Below are 26,750 nucleotides of genomic sequence, written 5' to 3' on the forward strand. Positions count from 1 at the left end.
CAATGAACAAGGAGAAATTTTTGTGAGAGAATAGTGAACAATTAAGTGTGGCTAAAGCAAACATAGCATACATATATAAAACAGCAGGACACAGATCAAGGAGAGCTCTTTTCTGATCAAAGTTATTACAATCCATTACTAAAATATGACATTATCTAACTGGGTCAATCTAATCAACTAGACACAATAATCCCACTAACATTACTGCTAAAAGTTAAAAAAAAAAAAAAGGCCGAGATTTCCACAACTATAGATTTTAAAAGCCCACATCATTTGGAAGATATCGCCACTATTTTCAAAAGATTTACAGTTAATAAACAAGTTTCAATGGCTCAAAGACTCAAAGTGAGATACACATCCTTAGTATTCATAAATATTTACCTCTCCCATTCCCCGAGATTCTAATGCAAGAGCTTGAAAATCATGATTCATTTCATCCACAGATCAAACCTGTTGAATAACAAAAACAAAATTAGAAAAAAAAAATCTTAGACTGCATCAACTATTTTTATATTACATTCTGCTATTACTGATGTTACAGTATGAGCTGAGATGGACAAGAATACGCTTCTCTATAAAGATAGGTTTTCCTAAATAGACCACCATAGCAATCAACACTAAAATTTGTGGGAAAACCAGGAGGTTTAAGGGTTCTTGGATTATTCTGGGTGCCAAAAAGAATTGCTACCAGTTTCTTGAGCAAAGGAATACATGGGAAGTAAAGAACAGAAAAAGTGAGCTCAAGAACTACAATACAGTTATCTTTTTTGTGTGTGGCTGTGCCATGAGGCATGTGGGATCTTAGTTTCCAGATCAGGGATTGAACCCTGAACCCCTGCAGTGGAAGCACAGAGTCTTAACCAGCCCAGAATCTTCCCTGCACCATCAGGGAAGTCCCAACAGTTATCTTCTTTTTAAAAAAATGTTGTAGTTCCTATTACAAAATTATTACTTTGTACTACTTTTTTTCAGTTTTCAAAATTTCTCAAAATTATTTGTAGATCTTATACCAATGATAAAAAATTAATCAGCTTTGATATTTTTTAATATTCAAAAGTTCCCTTAAAAACAATTCCTTTCCCTACAATTAGCAAAACAGCATGGAAATGGCACAAAAATAAAAACAGAGATCAATGGAACAGAATAAAGAGCCCAGAAATAAACCCATGCACTTACAGCCAATTAATCTACAACAAAGGAGGCAAGAGTATACAATGGAAAGAAGACAGTATCTTTAACAAGCTGGGAAAACTGGACAGTTAGTTACACATGAAACACTGAGGTTAGAATATTATCTCATATCACATAAAAAATGAGCTAAAAATGAATTAAAGACCTAAATGTAAGACTTGAAACCATAAAACTCTTGGAAGAGAACACTGGCAGAACACTCTGACATAAATCACAGCAGTATTTTTTGGATCTGTCTCCTAAGACAAAATAAAAGCAGAAATAAACAAATGGGATCTAATTAAAAGCTTTTTGTATAGGAAAATCGACAGACTGAGAAGACAACCAACAGAATGGGAGAAAAATATTTGCAAATAATATGACTGACAAGGGGTTAATATCCAAAACAAACAGCTCATACACCACACATAAAAAAAACACCAAAACCCACCCCCTGCAAACAAAAAAAAAAACCCTACACCTCAAATCAAATAATGGGCAGAAGACCTGAATAGACATTTTTCCAAAGAAGAAATACAGGTGGTTAACAGGCACATGAAAAGATTCTCAACACCACCAATTATTAGAAAAATGCAAATCAAAATGAACTATCACCTCACAATTATCAGAATGGCTGTCATCAAAAAATCTACAAATAACAAATGTTGGAGAGGATGTGGAGAAAAGGGAAGCCTTGTACACTGTTGGTGGAAACGTAAACAGCCGCCACTAGGGAAACAGTATGTTGGCTCCTCAAAACACTTCACTCCTGGGTATCTAACTAGAAAATACTAATTTGAAAAGATACATGTATCCCAATGTTCATAGAAGCACTGTTTACAATAGCCAAAACATGGAAGCAACCAAAATGCCTATCAACACATAAATGGATTAAAAACATGTGGTGTTTACACACAATGGATTATTACTCAATCATAAAAAGAACAAAATACTGCCATTTGCAGTAATGTGGATGAAGCTGAGAGTATTATGCTTAGTGAAGTAAGTCACAGAAAGTATTGCATAATATCACTTATAAGTGAAATTTTAAAAATAATACAAATGAATATATATGCAAAGCAGAAACAAGCTCACAGATACAAACTACTGGTTACCAAAGGAAAGGGGGGAATGCAAATTAGGGGTCTAAGATTAAGAGATACAAACTACTATGTATAAAATAGATAAGTAACAAGGATATACTGTACAGCAGAGGCAATTAGTTGTTACCTTGTAGTAACTTTCAATGGAATATAATTTATGAACATAATCAATCACTGTGCTGTACACCTGAAACTAATAATGTAAATCAACCATAATTTAAAACAAGAATAATTCTTGTCCCTTCTCCTCAAACTAAAACTACAGCATATTTTTCTTTTCCCATTTCTAACAGTTTAAACTGCTTTTTACCGTTCATGTGACAATGTGTTCTTAAGTCATAGTCTCTTTGCCTGCTAATGTTAAGTACCGCTGGAGAAAACGATTCAAAACTGAAGCCACTACAAATTCACAGCCTTCAAACTCTGGAGCCTTACAATGTAATCCTATTTAGTATTTTTCCCAGTCAGTCCTCTCTCTTTACAATTTCACAGTATTTGATATTACAGTGCACTTCCTCTCTTCTTGTAAGGCTATTCTGATGTTAGGCATTCTCTTACAATTCTTTTTACTTTCTTATGTGTCTAGTTACTTCTCCTCAGGCTTCTTCACAAACTCCTATTTGTCTACTCAACTCATAAATGTCAGTGTTCCTCAGAATTCTACTCTTTAGCCCAAGCAATCTCATCCACTCTAAGTGCTTTGATACTTAAATGGTATATCCACAGGACTTCACTCCCAGTTTGTATTTATAAACCAAATCTCTCTCCTCTTCAGTATTTCCAAATATTTCCTTTCTTCCATTCCCTGGAGGTACAATAGGAAATTCCAGTCTTACTCTTCTGTATTCTACACTTATAAATTATTTCCTTTCTTACACCAATATCCAATCATTAAAGTCAACCTCCTACCTTATTTAAATCTAATTTTCAGTTGTCTGGTTGGTCAGACCACCACCATCTCTTGCAATCTTCTATCTTCCCACCCTACAATCTAATCTCCAAAATGTGATAAGCTACCATTTTTCTAAATTGTACTCTGACCATATGAATCTTCTCCTTAATGTGGCTTAGAAGGGGAGAGAACTGGATTCAAATTACAGTTTTGACAGGTAGTAGTTCTGTAACTCTAAACAACTAACCTAAATTATTTTTTCTCAATTTCTGTATGGAAAAATAGCAGCAGCAGCTTCCACACGGCACGCTGTGAAAAGTGAATTAGGTAATATAAAACAAAAGTCTGGTTACGTAAGCATTCAAAAGTTAGCTATTAGAAAATTCTTCAATTGTTTCATCAAATGGTACGTGAACAACTGGATGTCCATATGCAAAAAATACGAACTTCAACACACACCATGATATAAAAATTAACTCAAAATGGATCATACACCTAAATGCAACACTTAACATTATCAAACTTCCAGGAAAACAGCAAAGCTGTGTGACCCTGCATTTGGTAGTGAGTTTTTAGATCAACATCAAAAGCAGAGTCCACAAAAGAAAAACTTATGTCTAAAAACTTGATGTCAGCAATAAAAAAAATGTTCTACAAAAGATGCTGATAAAGAGAAAGAAAAAACAAACTACAAATAGGAGGAAAATATCTGCAAATCATATCAGATACAGGATTTGTGTCCGAGATATACTTAAAACTCTTTAAGAAAAATAAGAGAACAAACAACCCAATTAAAAAATGGGCAAAAGATCTAAACAGGTATTACATCAAAGAAGATATATGGAAGATATATGGATAGCAAATAAGCCATCCTTTTCTCTTAACTTGGTAGAAGAGCTGGATTCATTAACAGTTCTTAGAAAGTGATAACTTTATTCATCCTTCCATTAATAAGCTTTTACTAGGCATATTCAATGTGCAAGATTTTACAGAGAAAAGAATGAATTAAAATATGATCACTGTCCTCAAAGAATTTAAATCAGTCACATTTTCTGGTAATTGGAAGAGTAGCTCCTATCAGGCCAAAACCTCCTGCATTTAACTCTGGACAAAATGGGCTTTCCTAGTGGCAGTGGTAAAGAAGCCACCTGCCAATGCAGGAGACGTGGGTTCAATCTCTGGGTCAGAAATCTCCTGGAAAAGGAAAAGGGTAATCCACTCCAGTATTCTTGCCTGGGAAATCCCACAGACAGAGGAGCCTGACAGGCTATAGTCCATGGGGTCACAAGAGTTGGACACGACTTAGTAAATAAACAACAACTGAAAAAAATATAAAAACAAATTGAAGGCAATGGAAAATAACAAACTGGAGGATAGTCTAGAACTGAATTTTGTGCATAAATTCAACTCAGATGTTTAAACAATCCCTGAACTGCATTTGTGTGGGGCTGACTCCAAACAGCCCAATTATGGATAAAAGGACTAAGGAGAAATGTCTGCTGCTGATGTCCACAGAAGTTATGGAAATTTGGGGTTTGAGTTCCATGAGAACAAAAACAATCATAAAGACTAAAACAATCCAAAATTACGAGACACATAGAAAAACAGGAAGGTGTGACCTTGACTAAGGAAAAAGTCAACTAATAAAAGACCAACCCCAAGATGACCTAGAGGTTAGAATTAGCAAAGATCTTAAAATAACTATTATAAATCTGTGCTCAAAGATGAAAGGAAAAACACACTAATAAATGAAAAAATAAATTCCAGCACAAAGAAAAAAGCAAAACTATATCAAATGGACCATCTAAAACTGAAAAATATCTTTTAAAAATTTCACTGCCTGCACTCAACAGTTGCTGTTGTTCAGCTGCTAAGTTGTCTCTGACTGCCTGACCCCATGGACTGCAGCATGCCTGGCTTCCCTGTCCTTCACTATCTCCCACAGTTTGCTTAAACTCAGGTCCATTAAGTTGGTGATGCTATTCAACCATGCTATCCATCTCATCTTCTGTCACCCCCTTCTCCTGCTGCCCTCAACCGTTCCCAGCATCAGGGTCTTTTCCAGTGAGTCAGCTCTTCATATCAGGTGGCTAAAGAAGTGGAGCTTCACCATCAGTCCTTCCAATGAATATTCAGGGTTCATTTCCTTTAGGACTGATGGTTGATCACTTAACAGTAAGTTGAAAATAAAAAGTGAATTTGAACACAGATCAATAGTGATTTCCAATCTGACAAGGGGAAAAAAAGGAAAGAGAAATAATTAATGAGGTTGAAAAATTATTTGAAGAAATAATGGCCAGAAATCCCCTTATATTTGATGAAAGCAAAATTTACAAATTCACGATGCTCAATGAACTCCACGCAAAATAAATAGGAAAAACAAAAACAAAACCTCACCCCTATGCACTGAAAAGTGATGAACAAAGAGAAAATCCTGAAGGCAGACAGAGAAAAAAATTACAAAATGGGGAAAAATGATGAATGACCACTGACTTCACACTAGAAGCAATGGAAACCAGAATAAAAAGGATAAGACTTTAGAGGGCTGAAAGAAGAAAAAATGCTAACCTAGAATTTTTATCTGGTGAAAATATCCTTTAAGAATAAAGCTTAAAAGACATTTATAGATTAAAAAGAAAAAAACCTGCTAAACAGATTTCCACCTCAGAAAGTCCTTTAAAAATTCTTAAGCTAAAGGGAAATTCAGATCATCAGGAAGGAAGAGCACCAGAAATGCTAAGTATGTGCATAATAAGTACAAAGGACTATTTTTTTTTCCTCTTTATCTCTTCAAAATATATACCCCCACTTAAAGCAAAAAATTCATTATGGGTTTGATAACATAATAGTTAGATTTATGAACTATTTACATGCACATCCAATACCTAACTATAATAAATATCTCTAGCCATACCATCATGACATGGATTTAAAACAGAAGTTCGAGATCAAAGCACTCTTTTATCACCCAACATCTACAGCTGGCCCTCAATATCCATCCACATCTGCTTGTTTCACCAACCAGGGATCAAAAGTATGAAAAAAATTTCAGAGAGTTCCCACAATCAAATTCCCTGAGGGCTGGCACCTATTTACATAACGCTGACATTGTAACAGATACTATAAGTAATCTAGAGATGATTTAAAGTACACCCTGTTGGAGAAGGAAATGGCAACCCACTCCAGTGTTCTTGCCTGAAGAATCCCAGGGATGGAGGAGCCTGGTGGGCTGCCATCTATGGGGTCACACAGAGTCGGACACGACTGAAGCGACTTAGCAGCAGCAGCAGTGTGCACCCAGATTATATGCACATACCACACCACTTTGCATAAGGAACTTGAGCATCTTCAGACGTTGGTATTGGGCTAGGGAGGCCCCTGGAACAATGCCCTGCAGATACGGATGAACAACTGTACATTCATAAATGTATTCTGGAGGGACCCCAATTGTAAGTAAAGGGAATCTCAGGCCAAATGTGTCCTACATTTCTCAGTCACGCAATCAAAGTTCTACATCTAACCGTGAACAATTCACTGTAATGTCTAGTATGGTCTGCTCAAACCATCTTTGACTTCCATTGTTTCTTTAAAATTTCCTAAATCGGGGAAGGGTCCATTTTATTTTTTTGCAAGTACTTCTTAAGATCTCCATACAGCCCTAAACTCAGTGTTCTTTATAATCTTTTTTACATCTGTGATTTTACTTTCTCCTATACCATGTATCTTACAGACCTTGTATTTTCAGATCTCCCATCCCATTACAGCCTCAACTTCTTCCAAGCATTAACTGTTTCCCAAACCTAATGGCCAATCATCTGAAAGCTTCAGGATACTGCTAACATACTATCAGGAATCAAGTATTTTCAATCACCTAAAGAGGTGTTCTAATTTCTTAGAAATGCTTCCATTTAAATGCTACCAATTTGACAATGCAGCCATATAACTGACTTCATAATTCAATTTATGAACATACATTAAATGATATTAAGCCCTGAAGTCTGGGCTCAATACACAAATACCATACCAATTACAGGTATTTAAAAAAAAACAAACTTCTATGTGACATCTTACTTATCTGTGAGAACAGACTGTCCTTATTAAGATTAATTATTCCACTAGGGCCAAAAAATATAAAGATTCTTGTTACTTAGGAAAATAGTTATAAAAATGGATTCATTATTCTGCAATCCTGAAGAAACCATTATGAATAAATTTTACATGCAAGGTAATGTGTGTGCATACTAAGTGGCTTCAGTCGTGTCCGACTCTTTGCAACCCCATGGACTGTAGCCGGTCAGGCTCCTCTGTCCGTAGGATTCTCCAGGCAAGAATACTGGAGTAGGTTGCCATTTCCTTCTCCAGGGGATCTTTCTGACCCAGGGATCAAATCCGTGTCTCCTGAGGCTCCTGCACTGCAGGCAGATTCTCTACCGCTGAGCCACCAGGGAAGTTCCTAAGATGATGTGGTAGAGTACAAATAATACGTGATTTAGATTCAGAATACAGAGTTTTGAGTCTTAAATTCTGCCTAACCTCTAAATCTTATCTGTTGTGAAGATCAAATGTATCCAAGTGTTTTGTGAGTGATCAATAAAAAGTGCTCAACAAGTAACTAGTTGTTATTATTAAAAGCATCATATATACTATTTCTGAAATTCTTAGGTTGCTCAATGTTTGTGTCTCTGGTAGGAAACCTTCTGTTAGTATTTCACCCTCCTGCCTTGTTTTCAGGTTCAATACTACTTGACTTGGAACATATTACTTCCGACCTTTCTACTTAGGTTGCCTTTAATCTGCAGTAAACTGTAGCCTCAGATAACTATGGCAGATTTTTAAGAGTCAATAAGCTCTAAGAAGGAAACTACCTCTAACAAACACAAACACATATTCTAAAGTTTCAATGCTTTCTTAGGAAAGCAATTTGGTATCATATATATAAGTTCTTATCTCCTGAACCAGTCTCCCTTACTTTGAAAATCAATCAGAAGAATAAAACCTAAATATAAAAAGGTTTTATGTAGAAAAATGTTTGTAGTAGTGTTGCTTACAGATCCTGAAAGTATAAACTGCATAACTGTCTCACAGTAAGTGATAAAACACAAGTATAAATAAAGTATTGTGTAGCTATTAACAATATGAGTTTGTAAGGAAATGCTTATATTAATAATAGCAACGTTAAGAAAGAGCAAAAGGAAATATACCAATATCTGTACAGTCCTTAAGTGATCAGAGCACAATTTGTTCCATCTATTTTTATGTTATTATAATAAGCCTGTACAATATACAAATGAGAGAAGACTTTTATTCAGAAGGAAAAATAGGAAGAAGAGTCTTAACATTTTCTCAGAAGTAAAAGCATCAGAGCTTTACCGAAGTCCCCCTTTCACTTACTTTTACTTCTAAGTTTTCATCTATGGTCCAAATAGATGAGGTCATAAGTTAAAAGAGACTCTAGACTGAGAGATGTCTCTTAGTTCTATGGATCCACATACTTTTGTGGTGAATCATGCCCTAGTGCAGAGGTCAACTAATTTTTTCTGTAAAGAAACTGATGGACAGTATATATACATTTTAGGCTTTACAGGTCATATGGTCCCTCAGCTTCTCAAGATACATTTGTAGCACAAAAGGAGCCATGGACAATAAGAAAATGAATGAGCACAGATGTATCCTAATAAAACTTTATTTATGAACAGTGAAGTCTGAATACCGTATTTTTTGATGTGTCACAAAATCTTATTTCTTTTTTTCCCCTCAACAATTAAAAATTCTAAAAGTCAATCCTAGAGAGCAGTTCAAACAAAAACAGGTGCTGGGCCAGATCTGACACGTAGGCCAAGCTTTGCTGACCTGGGCTCTACTGCATTTACTCTTGATTGCTCCACAAAACATCAAATGCAGATAATCCACTCTCAAATTCGAGCAAACCCAAATTTAAGCATCAGAGCTTTGTTTTCAACCTTTCCGTTTATACTACCCCCATGAACATTTTTATTTTAATAATGAATAAGGATTTCAGACTACATTTAAACGTAGGTGGTGTTATCATTTCCTTTCAATAACGTGGGTAGGTTACAGGGAAAAGACTTTAAAACAAAACCCACAAAACAAGACTCAAGCTCAGCTTTTCAGTTTAGGGTGTAATTTATTTCAATCGTAAGAAAGAGAATGGATGAGAAAGTGAGCAAAATAATGGGACAGAAAGAAAATAAACACTGTTTCAATTCTTCTGCAATAAACTTCATATTAAAATGAAGCTGCAGGAGCAGCGGGTCATACATATGCCACTAAGGAGGACTAAAATTTTTGCAAAACACCAAACTGTTATGTCGAACCACTATGTCTGCTGGAATCAACTGAGGGCAAGGGAAAACAATCTGGATATAATGTAACAACTCTCCCCTGCATGGTTAGATGTAAGGGAGAAAGCAAACAACCGATTTCTTCCAACAAGCAATGAAGTAGCAGGCTCTCAGTTAAATAACACTGAACTATGTTCCCTTCAGGAAAATGTATCCAAAAATTATGGCACACACTATACTGCTTGGGGGTGTAAAGTCTGTTTTCAATTTTTCTGGCTTGCATTAAGCCATGAAGCTTATTTCCTTAAACAATTACAATTTGCTAATACAGAAAATATATAATAGAAACTTATCTAATACATAATAGAAACTTATCTATGGCCAAGACGGTATAATCTTGAGGTAAATATGAACTAAAAAGCTATAATGTTTGAGGTTATGAGTCTTTAACACAACTGTCACAAAAGAGTGCCTTATTGGGTTTTAAAAGTGAACAGTTTTAGCTAATTTTTCTGTGGACAGCATTATTACTAATTATGTAAGAAAAACAGATAAAGTACCATAAATAACAACTTGGTTAAATTTTTTGAGTTTTCGTATGTACTAATGCATAAACCAAAGTTTACAAATAGTCTGCATAATGAACCAAGAATATACATTATTTTCTCACGGAACATCTGATCCAATTCCTTACCATATGCCTACCATAAAAAACTGGAATAGGAAATGGCAACCCACTCCAGTATCCCTGCCTGGAAAATTCCATGAACAGAGAACCTGGTGGGCTACAGTACACAGGGTCACAAAGAGTCAACTGAGAGACTGAGCACATCATAAAAAATAGCTGGGGGGCAAAAACCATTTAGAGCTACAATAAAAGGTATTAAAGCACCAGCACATAATACTAATCACATTTTCACAGCAGTATAATTAGTTCTATTTTAAAACCATAGTAGTTATTAAACTCCGCAATTAAAGGGGTGATGAACTATCTTAGCCACCAAAATGCTCAATATATATTCAATGAAAAGATCATTTTAGGAAATGTAAATTTAGCATGCATGCAGATCATGCATGCTAAATCGCTTCAGTCGTGTCTGACTCTGTGACCCCAATGACTACAGCACACCAGGCTCCTCTGTCCATGTGATTCTCCAGGCAACAATACTGGAGTGGGTTGCCATGCCCTTCTCCAGGGGATTTTCCTGACCCAGGAATCTAACCCACATCTCTTCTATATCCTGCACTGGCAGGCAGGTTCTCTATCACTAGTGCCACCTGAGTTCAGTCATGTCCAACTCTGCGACCCCAGTGACGGCAGCACGCCAGGCTGCAGTTGGTCTATCACCAACTCCCAGAGTTTACTCAAACTCATGTCCATTGAGTCAGTGATGCCATCCAGCCAGCTCATACTCTGTTGTCCCCTTCTCCTCCCACCTTCAATCTTTCCCAGCATTAGGGTATTTTCCAATGAGTCACTTCTTCACATCAGGTGGCCAAAGTGTTGGAGTTTCAGCTTCAACATCAGTTCTTCCAATAAATATTCAGGACTGATTTCCTTTAGGATGGACTGGCTGGATCTCCTTGCAGTCCAAGGGACTCTCAAGAGTCTTCTCCAACACCACAGTTCAAAAGCATCAATTCCTCTCTGCTCAGCTTTCTTTATAGTCCAACTTTCACATCTATACGTGACTACTGGAAAAACCATAGCCTTGACTAGATGGACCTTTGTTGACAAAGTAATGTCTTTGCTTTTTAATATGCTGTCTAGGTTGGTCATAACTTTTCTTCCAAGGAGCAAGTGTCTTTTGATTTCATGGCTGCAGTCACCATCTGTAGGGATTTTGGAGCCCAAAAAATAAAGCGCCATCTGGGAAGCCCAAAATTCAGATCATGAAATCATCTAATAGCTGGATAGTGACTGTTTATACATGCCTTCATTTATGCACAATGTTCATTTTAACAGACATGAACAAGGCTCTTCCTCAGACTTTATGTACAACTGAAAACATTTACCTGGAGAAGGCAATGGCACCCCACTCCAGTACTCTTGCCTGGAAAATCCCATGGATGGAGGAGCCTGGAAGGCTGCAGTCCATGGGTCGCTGAGGGTCGAACATGACTGAGCGACTTCACTTTCACTTTTCACTTTCATGCATTGGAGAAGGAAATGGCAACCCACTCCAGTGTTCTTGCCTGGAGAATCCCAGGGACGGTGGAGCGTAGTGGGCTGCCGTCTATGGGGTTGCACAGAGTTGGACACGACTGATGTGACTTAGCAGCAGCAGAAAACATTTACCGCATAAAATGAGTGCAACTTCCCATTGGCACTACTTCTCCAAATTGGTCCTCTAATACAGAGAGGCTGTTGCTACCCCAAGAACCAACTACAAGAACAAAGTACATGAAAACTTAATTGATTGACATAAGTCAATATACACAGAGAGTAACTTAAGCTGCTAATAAAATATTCCTATAGTAGTCAAACTCCTTGGACTGATTTTAACAAACATAATCATTTAGCATTAATTAGTAGTATCCAGTGAAAACAGGGGAGAAAGAAATGGCAGCCCACTCCAGTATTCTTGCCTGGAGAATCCCATGGACAGAAAAGCCTGGTGGACTATACAGTTCATGAAGTCACAAAGAGTCGGACACGACTGAGCTTCTGAGCATTGAAAATAGGTACTAAAGTCCTTAATACCTTAGTCTCTTCAGCACAGGAAATCACTTTTGCAAATTTTCCAACAAAATTAATGTTTAGCAATGCCTCTTCTTATCCATATGACAAAGGTAAACTAAATCCAGGTTTGTGTTTATTTCTGGTAGACTATTAGCTTTCACCAACTTAACATTTGAAGTCTCTAGGAATCACCATCAACATCTAGTCATTTGTTATTTATCTGGGGGAACAAACTGAACCACACACTTTTCTAGTGGTGTTAAACAAGTCACTTAGGTGGTGGCTGAACCAAGAGCCACAAATTTTTTTTGATATATGCTACTCATTTGTCCATGTACTTCATGGGGGAATGACATACTTGTTTTACTACCATTAAGAACAGTACTGTATAACTGACTCAACAATATTAAGGAAAAGTCAAATTTTACCTTCTGAATAAAACCTGGCCCGCTCAGTCGTGTCTGACTCTTTGCTACCCCGTGGAGTATAGCCCATCAGGCTCCTCTGTCCATGGGATTTTCCAGGCAAGAATACTGGAGTGGGTTGCCATTTCCTTCTCCAGGGGATCTTTCCAACCCAGGGATTGAACCTAGGTCTCCCGCATTGCAGGCAGATGCTTTAACCTCTGAGCCACCAGGGAAGCCCCTTATCAATATACAGACTCCCAGAAACTAGATATCTTCAAAGACCCTAGCTTAAATCTTCTAAGATTAGAAATTAAGATTGTCCCAGCACAAGCATTAAGACATTAAATAAAAATTTACCAAATATTTATGTGCAAGAATACTTTTAGCCCTTTGAGGCGCAATCTCAGATATACTCTCAAGGAGACACAATGGGGGGATAAATACATACTTACATACTTGCAGCTGTAGGGCGAGGTATTTTTTCCTTAGAATTCTCCCGAAGGAGAATCACTATATATAGCCCTTACAAAGTCTCTTACATTACAAGGCATTCTCTCCGTTGGTTAAGAAATAAAACACTGATTATTGAAATTTCTTTCCAAAAAACAGAATACTGCTCAGAGAAAATCTACACACTAAAACAACCTCAGTGCTAGTTCTTGATACTTTTACATATCACCTGAGAGCAGTAGGTCACATAACTTAGATGGAAAATGAAGATAACTATTAGATAACTCAAAGTGGTTCTAATCAGTCCAAGATACATGTGAAATATCCAATGTAAATTATTACATGAGTGCCCTCAAAAAGCAGTATTTCTAAGTTAACATTTTTATATATAATATAAATTCTGAAAGTGGAACAAGCATTTATATGCCTCATGATATATGTAATAAGAAACAGCACCACCACGAATGAAGAAAAGTGCTTTTTTAAAAAAAAGTTAATCCGTAAACATCAATCTAAGAAAGCTGCTAGATCTAAATACTGATTTATTAGAATACGAGAAAGAGAACACGTAAAATCAATAAATAACACAAGGACATAACTGCCCAATCCAGAATACAGAAAAAAGAAAAAAATTCACCTCATTTCACTATCTATGAAATTTTGTTATAAGGAGGGGAGAGGAAGGACTATTATATAAACTACAGGTTTAAAAGTCAAAATATATTGTATAAACCTTGCTTGAATCCTGATTCTAACAAACCAACTATAAAAAAAGACTTCTGAGAAAATCAGAGAAATCTAGATATAGAATGGGTATTAGATGATATTAAGGAATTTTGTTAGCAGTAATAATAGTAAGATTGTATTTTTTACTAAGTTCTCATAAGCATGAGAATTTATGCTTAAACTAGCTATTGTCTGGGATTTCCTTTGAAATACTTAAAAAAAGTAAAATACAGGTATAAAGATTTCATACAATGTTGAACATGGATGATCTAGTAGTCCAAGGTATACTATACTATTTTACTTGAGTTTGAAAATTTCCATAGTAAGTTTAACAAGATTAACAATATGACCAGCAGCCTTGTTAAGTATTTAAGCTGGGCTCTGAGGGATAGGCAAGTTTTGGACACCCTCCCACACACCTTGAAACAAAACATTTATCAACTGCAGCTTGTAAAGGGGGTTACATTCTACAAGGTTAACTGACTTATGATCCAAGCTGTTGTTTAAACCTAATATCACCTATTTCCTCAATCGTAGTTTTGACAAGGAGTATATGAAATTAAAAACAACAACAACAAAGAACTATTTCCAAATGAGCATAAACCTCTCTGGACTAATTTCTATCAGACACCATCCCTTAAAGAGAAAACAGAATTTACTGAGCACTTGATTTTATGCCAGTGATCATAGTAGGCATGTTATATTTAATTCTCACTGCATTCCAGCAAAGTAGGTATTATAGTAATTACAAACAAGGAAACTGTGCTCAACTTCCCTATCCTAGTAGACAAAGCTACTAAAACGGCAGAGGATTCAATAATATAAAGACTCCAAATGCTCCATGCTATTTTCCACACCAACCAAGCATAAACCATCACTCTCTTCCCCAACTTTCCTTTTGTTGAACTATTCCAGTCCCTTGGACAGCTCTGTCATCTTATCTCTTCATGTGCAAATCCTACAAACCTCTTTGGATTTGTCTGGCTCAAATGCCACTTTCTCCATTAAAACCTCCTCCAAATAATCTTTTTCTCAATTCTCCCAACATTTAATTTGTGTTTTTCAATATATTAATATCATCTTATCCCTGAGAATTTAAAACCTCATCAGAATTATGTACCAAAATTTTGCATACTGTTCTGGTTGTGCCAGTGTTGTGTGAAATGTTAACAGTCATGAGGGAGAGAGCAAAAGGATCCTAAATACTTTAAAAGGAGGGAAAGCAAATGATAAAATTATCAACTATACACCCATTAAAAGCATGAGATGGGTATATTTATGCATACATGAAAAAATTTTAGACTATTAAGTGAAAAGGGAAGGTAAAAACCAGTGAGGAAGGTAAAAACCAGTGATTCTATCATTCCACTTCTGTAAAAGCAGCACACACACATACGTATATATACATGGCAAATAGAGCGATACAACCGCTAATAGTGGTCATGTCAGGAAAGAGATATGCATGATTTGTATTTTATAGTTCTATACTCTTTGAATACCTATATTTTAAAAATGTTTAAAATATATACATATTAAAAATCACTAGGCAAGTTAGCTTGGAAATCAATGGTTTTTATATGGTAGAACTCAAATATACATACATCTATACATGAAAAAGGTATCATGAGTTATAAAGAAACATAACAGAAAAACAGCTTTTCAGTAAATTAAGCATCACTTAAAAGAAAATATTCTCCATAATTCCCTGAAGAACCAATGGTTATGACTTGGTGTTTTCACTGCTCTGGGGCCCAAGTTCAATCCTGCCCCTTATCTGTAAACTTCTAAGGGTTTTAAAGATGTTATGATGCAATTTACATGTATAACCATACCTACTATAGCAATTACCTCTAGACACACTTTCACGACATTTTGGGTTAAAAAAAAAAAAGGAAATCCAATTTGTAAATCTAAATATTCTATCATCGGATTTAAAGGAATTGTACTTGTGGTTAGCACTTATTTTTACCCTAATTCTTCTATATACTCCTCCAAAGTGTTCAAAAAAATGGAGCAAAAAAATCCATACATTTAAATTCAACATATTTTACAGTCTTATTTACATATTTCTAGTTTTCAAAACATTTCACAGTATTGTTCTTTGTAAGTATTCTTTGACAAAAGGTTAGGGAAGAAGAAGGGAACTGGCTTAAAAAAAAAATCACAATTACTCCTACCACTCAAGACTATCATTGATCTAATTCAGAAATTCCCAAAGAAAGTCAAAACACTCCAGTTCTTGGCTATTATCTCATTCTATCATCAATGCGAATCAATAAGGTTAATCACTACAGGAAGCTACCTCTAAGTTTGGAGTCTCAAAGGCTTAATTACCTGGGGTGTTAATCTTTCCCTTGTGTCCTACTGTTTGTGATCCCATGGACTGTAGCCCGCCAGGCTCCTCTGTCCATGGGATTCTTCAGGCAAGAATACTGCAGTGGGCTGCCATTCCCTTCTCCAGGGGATCTTCCCAACCCATGGATCAAACCCAGGTCTCCTGCACTGCAGGCAAGATTCTTTACCATCTGAACCACCAGGGAAGCCCACCTGGGGTAAAATACACCACATGAAGACCTAGGGTCAAAGATGTGCTTTTATCAGTACATACAGCAAGGACCTGTTAACTGACCCTCAGAAAACTAAACGTGCTAACATTTTGAAAATTCATCATGTACCCCTCAGGGATATGAGCATCTCAATGTTAAGGTCACTGATTATCAAATCCGCATAGTGCATGAGAATCTAGATAAAAGGTTCGAAAATTAAAAACACATCCCACCTAAGACTTATCTGAATTAGTCCTAGAAGGGAGACAGGCATAGATTTGGTGGGGCTTTCCTGGTGGCTCAGAGGGTAAAGCGTCTGCCTGCAACGCGGAGACCCGGGTTTGATCTCTGGGTTGGGAAGATCCCCTGGAGAAGGACATGGCAACCCACTCCAATATTCTTGCCTGGAGAATTCCAAGGATGGAAGAGCCTGGTAGTCTACAGTCCTCGGGGTCGCAAAGAGTCGGACACGACTGAGCAACTTCACTTTCTTTCTTTCTTTCCTTCTACTCTCCAAGTAATGCTTGCCTTTGCAGATATGGTTGAGACCCTAATACATACCAAACCACCTGTATCAGTATCAGTTCAGTTTAGTTGTCTCCTACTCTCTGCGACCCCATGAACCGCAGCACGTCAGGCCTCCCTGTCCATCACCAACTCCCAGAGTTTACTCAAACTCACGTCCATCGAGTCGGTGATGCCATCCAACCATCTCATCCTCTGTCGTCCCCTTCTCCTCCTGCCCACAATCTTTCCCAGCATCAGGGTCTTTTCAAATGAGTCAGCTCTTTGCATCAGGTGGCCAAAGACTGGAGTTTCAGCTTCAACATCAGTCCTACCAATGAAACATCCAGGACTAATCTCCTTTAGGATGGACTGGCTGGATCTCCTTGCAGTCCAAGGGTTTCTCAAGAGTCTTCTCCAACACCACAGTTCAAAAGCGTCAATTCTTTGGCGCTCAGCTTTCTTAATAGTCCAACTCTAGCATCCATACACGATCACTGGACGAACCTTTGTTGATAAAGTAATGTCTCTGCTTTTTAACATGCTGTCTAGGTTGGTCATAACTTTCCTTCCAAGGAGTAAGCGTCTTTTAGTTTCATGGCTGCAATCACCATCTGCAGTGATTTTGGAGCCCAGAAAAATAAAGTCTGCCACTGTTTCCCCATCTATTTCCCATGAAGTGATGGGACTGGATGCCATGATCTTAGTTTTCTGAATGTTGAGCTTTAAGCCAACTTTTTATTCTCCTCTTTCACTTTCATCAAGAGGCTTTTTAGTTCCTCTTCACTTTCTGCCTTAAGAGCGGTGTCACTTGCGTATCTGAGGTTATTGATATTTCTCCCAGCAATCTTGATTCCAGCTTGTGCTTCATCCAGCCCAGCGTTTCTCATGATGTACTTTGCATAGTTAAATAAGCAGGATGACAATATACAGCCTTGATGTACTCCTTTTCCTATCTGGAATCAGTCTGTTGTTCCATGTCCAGTTCTAACTGTTGCTTCCTGACCTGCATACAGGTTTCTCAAGAGGCAGGTCAGGTGGTCTGGTATTCCCATCTCTTTCAGAATTTTCCACAGTTTATTGTGCTCCACTCAGTCAAAGGCTTTGGCACAGTCAATAAAGCAGAAATAGATGTTTTTATGGAACTCTCTTGCTTTTTCGATGATCCAGCAGATGTTGGCCATTTGATCTCTTGCTCCTCTGCCTTTTCTAAAACCAGCTTGAACATCTGGAAGTTCATGGTTCACGTATTGCTGAAGCCTGGCTTGGAGAATTTTGAGCATTACTTTACTAGCGTGTGAGATGAGTGCAATTGTGTGGTAGTTTGAGAATTCTTTGGCATTGCCTTTCTTTGGGATTGGAATGAAAACTGACCTTTTCTAGTCCTGTGGTCACTGCTGAGTTTTCCAAATTTGCTGGCATATTGAGTGCAGCACTTTCACAACATCATCTTTCAGGATTTGAAATAGCTCAACTAGAATTCCATCACCTCCACTAGCTTTGTTCGTAGTGATGCTTCCTAAGACCCACTTGACTTCATATTCCAGGATGTCTGGCTCTAGGTGAGTGATCACACCATTGTGATTATCTGGGTCATGAAGATCTTTTTTGTACAAGGGTTTATTCACAAGGACCCTAATGATTTTCCAACTAAAAGTTTTGTATCATTCATCATGGCATAACAGAAACAGAAACCAGAACTAAAAGATCTAGAATATGGCACCATGTTTGCCTCTAAGTAGCTAAATGAACTCAAAGCACTTGAACTGTTTCTCTTTCCCCATTTGCAAATGAGAGTAACAATGTTTCCCTCATAAGGTTATGGAGGAGACTAGATAGCATGTAAAATTGCAATATAAGTCCTCTCTAGTGTATTAACTCATCATAATGAGTGAATATATTTTTTGTGTGTTTGAGAATCAATATATAATCCTTTGACACAGTTATTTCTCTTCTGGTAATTTAACTTACACAAACAACATAAAAGGATGAACTGAATAATGGTTATTTACTGCAACATTTGCTTGCAGTAGTTCAAAAATAAAACCTAAACAAACAAAAAAAATGGGTTAGCAAAAATAAAAAGTCATGCACTATTACAGATTAAAATTAAAGTTACATGTACTAATAAAATATCCATAATATTAAATAAAAACACCAAGTTGCCTGAGGTGTGTAATCTGATCCAAGTTTTAACAAAAGAGGGGCAATGTATATGTTTGTGTGGAGTATGAAAAAATAAACACCCAAGTTTGGTAGGAGACTGGGTACTGCTGGCTTCATGCTTTTGTATTTCTGTGTTCTAAGGCTTGTTAGCGAAATAAATTGTTTTTAAAAAATAGGTTCTATATTAATACAGTTTAAATCTATTACAGTTTAGAAACTTTATCACAAAACAGAGAACAAGCAATCTTGTGCTATTTTCAATTCATTTTAGTACTAGGTTGAATGCCCAACAAATGAAGACCTGTCTCTAATGGTGATCTAGAAATTTTCAATTGTTACACATTATCAATTAGAAGCAACATAGCACCAAGTGGAAATAACTCAAAAAATCTTAATTAGGTTGTAACAGAGAATTAAAGGAAATCATTTGAATTCATGGTATGAGACAACTGGAAAAGGAAAAACCATTTTAAGCAGCAGATTTTAGTGCAACTTTTAAAAGATTTTCTTCTTCAGACAAAAATTTTCCAAAGTGTGTTTCTTAATCACCAACGCACAGCATTCTTTAAAGTAAGAGATTCCTTGTCCAATACACTTAGAACTCGCTGCTCCCCAGCACCCATTTGTTCTTTTGCAAGCTTAGCAGATGGTCATTCTGGAATCCATTCTCTGTGATATTAGCATAGTAAAGGCTCTGAGATGTCCCACAATTAAAACTGCTTAACTGGGAATCCCCTAGCAGTCCAGTGGTTAGAACTCCGAACTTCATCTGCTGAGGGCCTAGGTTTCATCCCTGGTTGGGGAACTAAGATTCCACCAGCCCTGAAGTGTGGCATGTACACATGCATAAATAAATAAATCTGCTTCACTTTAACCTAGTATGATTGTAACTTTCTATAAACATGTTAACACAAAAGATATTTCGAGAAGCAGTCATTCTGCTGCTGCCGCCAAGTCGCTTCAATCGTGTCCGACTCTGTGCGACCCCATAGATGGAAGCCCACCAGGCTCCCCCGTCCCTGGGATTCTCCAGGCAAGAACACTGGAGTGGGTTGCCATTTCCTTCTCTAATGCATGAAAGTGAAAAGTCAAAGTGAAGTCGCTCAGTCGTGACCGACTCTTAGGGACCTCATGGACTGCAGCCTACCAGGCTCCTCCGTCCATGGGATTTTCCAGGCAAGAGTACTGGAGTGGGGTGCCACTGCCTTCTTCTGCAGTCATTCTAGTCTAGCCACCCCCCCCCCAAAAAAAGAAAGAAAAATGAACGAGTTATCTATTTCGATTTTCTTTTCTCTAGGAAAAGTCATAACCTGTGACAGTTAAGTTTTTAAAATGTTTAGTTTATTATGACTATCATGAATAGTGTAAGAAAAATATGAGCAGTACAAAATTTTGAACTAAATATAAAGAAATCTTTTAGGTGATGAATATGAATTGTTATTTTTTTTAACAGGTTCCTCAAATATTCAAGAACAAGCCTTGAACTGGTGATCTGCTTCCCAATCACTTTAAATTGAGATGACCATACCAATTTCCTAAAGATACATAAGTTAAGAAGCAAAACAAAAAACCTAAGCTCTCACTTAGAAAACAACAAAAACTCAAAAACACTTACACTGCAGTGTCTGAAAAGAGAAACCAAATGTATGTTAGTTTCAAGGACTATGAAGGTACATTTGGAGAAGGAAATGGCAACCCACTCCAGTGTTCTTGCCTGGAGAATCCCAGGGACAGGGAAGCCTGGTGGGCTGCCATCTATGGGGTCGCACAGAGTCGGACACGACTGAAGCAGACTTAGCAGCAGCAGCAGCATGAAGGTACATACCAAAAAAAGTGCCTGTGGTAGAAATAGTCAAGTATAATCTAAATGAAATTCACTCTATACAAAATAAAAAATTTTGGAAGACACACCAAGTGACTCATAGGAAATATACACAACAAAAACTAATTAGGAAAATACCTAAACAAATATTAAATAACAAAAATAGTAAGTAAACTCAAGTTTAACTTCTAAAGTCATAAAGATGGCGGGACACAGTATATTATACAATGAAATTCTCTGTATCCAATTCCTTGGAGACAACCTTATTTCCTTTTTTTTTTAAGATAACCTTATAACCTTATTTCTAACACTAAGCTTTAAAAGAAAATTCTTACAAACAGTATTATAGAGAACCCAGAGTTGTAATAGAAAATATACTCAATGACTTGCTTAGCAGATGCAAGGTTTCATAATCTCATTTTTTAGTCAATCCTTCAAGGAAAGTCATGTGTCTAACTCCAACACAATCCAGGGAAAGCGACTCACAGTAATTATGTTAAGGGTTCCTGGACAATAATGTTCTAAATCTTTCCAAGATATTATCTCCAAAGTCTTCGTAGAATTGTTCAAATTTAAAATGGCCCTTAAATCCAGTGGGTCTCTACCTGTATCTACAGTCAAATCTTTTCAATTCTCCTCCCTACCTCCCCTTCTAGCTCTGCCATTCTCCCTATCTGGGTCACTACACACACTAATCCCTCTGGCTAAATGCCATTTCACCCATCTCTTGACTAAATTAACATTTCTAAGTCTTTTTACAGTCCACTTTACCTCTTCTGGAAAGCTTTTCCTGACCCCCTGCAGGGTCTACCTACCTGAGTCCACAGCACTTGTGCAACACCACCTAGGGTGGCACTTAGTGTACTACACTGTGTAAACATGAGTTTTATCAATTTCCTCTCCACTATAAACATAACCTTATAGTTGCAGTAAACAGTAAGGACAGAGACCACTGCCCCGCCAACATCTAAACACTGTGGCACATGACAGGCCTATAAACCTCAAAAAATGAATGCAAGTTTCTGATACTCTAGCTTGATGAAATGATACAACTTAGAATATCCAGAGTAACAAATGGACTGAATGGGAACTAATACGCCATAAGTACCTTCTTAACCAGACTTAGGATAAAAATTAGCAATCGATTTATCTTTGAGTACTCCTATTTTTGCTTGTATAGGCACCATATAATTTAGAGTTTAAATAAAGACTGAGCATGCACAAACACAAATTGGATGAAAAGCAATCAATTATATTTATATTAAAAGGTGGTCCAAGAAAACATCGTAGGAAAACCTGAATTTCTAAATTCTCTACATTTTAAATCTTAATTCTGGTTATGTTGAATCAGTTTATATGATGAGGTTTTGCCATGGAAAGTGTAATGTTTTTGCATTTAATCACGCTAAAAATGCTAATAAAATACTATGTGTGTGTGTCTTAGTCACTCAGTCGTGTCCAACTCTTTGCGACCTCATGGACTGTAGCCCACCAGGCTCCTTTCCATCCCTGCAATTCTCTAGGCAAGAATACTGGAGTGGGTTGCCATTTCCTTCTCCAAGGGATCTTCCCCACCCAGGGATCAAACCCATGTCTTCTGCATTGGCAGGCAGATTGTTTTTTTTTTTTAACCACTAAGCCACCCGGGAAGCTTTTCATCTACTTTCATTTAATGTCAGAATGAAGAAAACCATTTTATACAGTTAAAGACTATCTCCCACTGATTCCCTAGTAAGCCTTTCAGAAACAGTGCCTAAAATCAGAGATCACCACTTAAGAGATCTAGAACTTACTACTCTTGACATAAAATGTCCCACAAACAGAAACCACAAAGACATCTCTAAAATTAAGTCTCACATACTTTTTGGGGGGACTTAAAAAAAAAAAAAAACCAACCCCTTTTCACACTATTTTTTATATACTCTGGAAGTCAGCTACAGATTTTATTCTCCTAGGCAGGCACTGAGTAGATGGCTTCGTACTGTCACTTTATAGTCAATTTCACCAGAACTCCTCCAGGAAGCAGAATTTTGTGATCCAAATACACATATCATCCTAGATAGGTGAAAATGACTGCCTTTTTTTTTTCTGTTCCATTTCCAGTTAAAGTGTTCTGACACCCTATCCCTTTTCCCTTCACATTTCTTATCCGCTTTTGTATCTAGCAGCTACGGTAAAATTCTGGAATATGTATGTAAGGTGGACACAATCTGGATGTTTTCCAATACTGTAAAATCTTTTATCTCTTCACCAGATAATGGTAAGAGAATAAGAAGTGAAAATCGGTGATATGTCTCTAAGCATACTGCTATGTGAAAATCTGAGAAGCAGCAGCATGTATCATGCACCTACCTAGGTAAAAATTCTATACAGCATTTCACTGGAAAAGTGTGAAAATATTTCTCTGTAAATTCACTTTTTCTACTACAAAAGCAACAACTTTTAAATACAAATGTCTTCTATCTATATTGCTAAATATAAAAATCACTATTTAAGTATTAGTTTCTAAATAATAGGGTTTGAAGAAACCTTTTTCCCACCACATCAGAATTCAGGAGTGAGAGACATAGGAGTGAAGATTGATGGTAATCCAAATAGCTCCTTTATTTCTGAAAAGCAAAATCTAAACCTAGACCAAGACAGCGTCCTAACAACCACACTCCATAATTATCCTAACCCAGTCACAGGTAGCACTGGACAATCACAGTCCTCCTTCAGAAATGGACAGAGTCTATCACTGGTGGCCTCGGGAAGAAGCAAAGTGCTTTCTGCGAGGGGCAGGCTCCCAAAGAGAAAGAGGAAAGGGGCTGAGCCATACCTAATCGGTTCCTTCTTACAAACTCATCCAAAGCAAGAGTGAGAAAGTGGGACAATAGGAGCAAGTCAGACTATTTTCATGCTTTCTTAAAAAAACAGTAAAAAATCTACTATGTAGCAATCTAGTATGTAACAAGTGTACCTGTTACACTGTTACAGGTACAATTATTATCTTAATCATACCTGTCTGTAAAATGGCCTCAAACTGTAAATGCAAGCTGAACAAAGCCATGAGGTACAACCATTTCAAGTATGTATCCACAAGTTTTAAAAACAAGAAAAAAATACAGAGTGTTTTCCTTGTCTTAGAAACCCAACAAATTCAAAGGTTGCTGAATTACAAAGTACAAAGAACTTCAGTCCAGGAAACAGAACCAACCTCCACTTAAAACTATGAAGATCCTATCAGTATCAATAAAAAGGAGGCAGTATGGTCACAGAGAAGATTGGCTTTGGATATCACACCTGGACTTACTCTCTGAAGTAATGACTTCTGTTAACTTGGATAGTACCTACACAGGAAGAAACTACATAGGAAGATAAATTATCTTTCAACACTGGAAAGATTTATAAACAAGTATGGAAGGTTTAAGAGAAACAAAATCCTAATATTAGTATCTGTGTTAAGACTGCTTATTTGGCTTATTATATACTTGTAATGCCTTAAAAAATTGACCTATTAAAGTGACAACCTTTATGACCAATTTAAATATGGCAGTATTTAGACTTTAAAAAGCTGAAACTTCATTAATATCAAACATCTAAGAGAACTTTAGACTCAAAATAAGAAAATTAAGTATTAAAAAGAAGTTTAAATTGTTTGAAGATATTTGTTAATTGCAAATGTAACTTGAAGATAAGAGTTATTGTGCAAATAACAAAAATGAACTTTAAAACCTGAAAGTCTGAAGAACCAGGATTCTGAAATATAATTTTATTTTTTAAAATATGGCGTATTTCATACAAAACCCGCTCTCTGGGACACCAAAAGACAATTCTAAACAACTCAATGTTACCAGAAATTCGACTTTTAAAAGACACGCTTGAAATGAGGGAGATGCCAGTAACTATTTAAGGACGACTGTGCAGATAAAGCAAATCATTTTTTTAAAAAGCAGGGTATTAAAAAACTAAGAATAGAAACTTAGCCATTTAAAACTATTTATGCTTGTGTTTTTAACCGGATTCCTAGCCAGAAATTCTTAAATCATCCTCCAATGCTCCAGGTCACATGGTGAAAGAGTCACCTATTAAACACGAATCTAAGCAGTAAACAAGTCTTCTGAAATTCTTAGGTAACACCCTTTATTAAAATTTTCTTGATATACAATACCTTTCCAAGTACTACATTTCTCTCAAACATTTAAAAGCTTTTTTCTAGTACAGCTTCCCCCCCAACACACACACACACAAACCTTTGCCCCAAGTCTGTCACCAATTTTTAAGCTAAAATCTCACAAAAGTACTAAGTCCAGATTTTAACACGGTTGTCTTATTATACATGATTAACTCCGCAATTCCCATCCCATTAAAACGTTTAAATGTGTCAGAATGAAAAGCTAAGAAAAGTTGGTTTTCCCTAGCTGTGGTCTCGGAAGTTAACACTAACTTTTACACGTGTGTTTGGGCAAAAAAAAATTTTAACATGTTCCCCAAACTTGGCCTAGGACAGATACAAAAGGCTCGCTACAATGTGTGAAGTTTTAATCTGTTTGATTTTAATGTTTACACATTTCCCTGAGTCTCGAAATCGGTTACAGTTAACAAAAACACAACACTCCTCACCAGTGGCACCTAACACAACGAACCCAAGCCGCCGTCTCTTTCGTCCCTCCACCTGTCTACCGGAAGCTTTTCCTGGACACGCTCGGGACCTCAAGCATTCATCCCCACACTTGTTTTCATAAACCCGCTCCTTCCTCTTCGCCCACTTCCAACTCGCATGCTTCTCGGGATCCACCCGGCCTCTCTCCCCCCGCACGTTCCGAGCGCTTAAGGGCTGGGCAGGCGGACAGCTCGATCTCTAACCCCAAGAGCGCCGGGAAGGCCCCCCCGCAACCTCCGCGAGGCTCAGACGCGGGGAGGAAAGGAAACGAGCAAGGCATGAGCACCCCCCTACACACACACACGCCGGGCGCACACCCCCTTCCGGCACCCCTCCTCCCCCTGCATTGTGCGAGCGGGCAGCAGGCCGCGGCCGTCCTGGGTTGCCCGCGGGCCCCGTCCGCCCTCCCACCGGCGGGTTGCCCGCAGCCGAGACCGCCACACAAAGCCCGGGGAGCCGCCCCGCGGCGCCAGAGCACGGGGAGAGGGGTGCAAGCGCGACTGACTTACGGGGCTGCTGCGGCCGCGCTGCCTCAGCCGGGGACACCGACCGTTGGGCACACGGCGGCGTCGCTCTTGGCCGTCCTCCCCCTCCTCCGCCTCCGGTGGCGGCAAGATCTTCTTTCTCCACCTACCTCCCTCCCCCCCACCCCACCTCCTCCTTCTCCTCCCCCTCCTCCTCCTCCGAACCACCGAAGTACCGAGGCTGAGACACAGAGACTCACAACAACATGGCTGCCACCGCCGCCTCCCCTCCCCTCCCCCCCGCCCACCGGGCGCGCGCAAAGCACTCCGGGAGAAAAGGGAAGGGAGGGCGGCGGCGGTGGCGGGGGGGACGAGGGGGGAGTGCTCACCAAGGTGCCGCTCCTCTCAGTGGCTTCCGACTTTTCTCCCGCGCTCCAGGCCCTCGCCGACGGCAGCTCTGCGCTTGCGCACTCTCTCCGCGCTCGCGCGTTTCGGCCGTCCCTCCGGCGTCTGCGTCCCCGCCCTCACCTTGCGGGCTCGCGGCTGATCCTGAGCTCGGCTGTGGCGCCGGGCGGGAGCGCGCTCCGGTCTTGGGTGGCGCAGGCGTGGTGTTTTCGAACGCTGCTTTCGTGTCCGTCTTCCCGCGTGGGGCCTAGTCTTCCGAACTCGCTGGCCTTGCGCTTCCTGTCCCGTAGTTCATTGTTCTCCCCCACACACCCCGACTGCCTGTGAGGGTGCCAGCGCCCTCCCCACCACGGTGTAGTCCTCTCACTTCGTCTTTCGGGGTGCCGGCACCCACAAGACCCGGACCAGTAATCCAGGCCTTTAGGTTTCACCCTTATCCTCACCCCGAAGGAAGACGGTGGGGGGTGG

At 38.4% G+C, this 26,750-nt stretch overlaps 1 protein-coding gene across 34 annotated transcripts in view; it reads right to left on the reverse strand.

The window, feature by feature from the left end:
* The window catches only part of PUM2 (pumilio RNA binding family member 2), a 116,321-nt gene extending 89,821 nt beyond the window's left edge, over positions 1-26,500 (reverse strand). For 12 of the 34 annotated variants that reach the window (XM_086325678.1, XM_086325675.1, XM_086325666.1 and 9 more), the window contains exons 1-2: positions 25,923-26,179; positions 382-450 (exon numbers count right to left, since the gene is read on the reverse strand). Coding sequence is in view for 22 of the 34 variants with exons in the window: in XM_086325675.1 (XP_086181801.1) it covers positions 382-432 (51 nt within the window). In the remaining 12 variants the exon portion in view is untranslated. Of the gene's footprint in view, positions 1-381; positions 451-3,412; positions 3,475-25,922; positions 26,180-26,266 lie in introns of those variants that run through there. The other 22 variants (XM_086325681.1, XM_086325673.1, XM_086325664.1 and 19 more) reach the window with 9 other exon arrangements.
* Between the last annotated feature and the right edge of the window lie 250 nt (positions 26,501-26,750).

The sequence above is a fragment of the Bos grunniens genome, chromosome 11 (genome assembly GCF_055505025.1).
Source record: "Bos grunniens cultivar Pamir isolate PY7600 chromosome 11, Bosgru_T2T1.0, whole genome shotgun sequence".
Classification (NCBI taxonomy): Eukaryota; Metazoa; Chordata; class Mammalia; order Artiodactyla; family Bovidae; genus Bos; species Bos grunniens.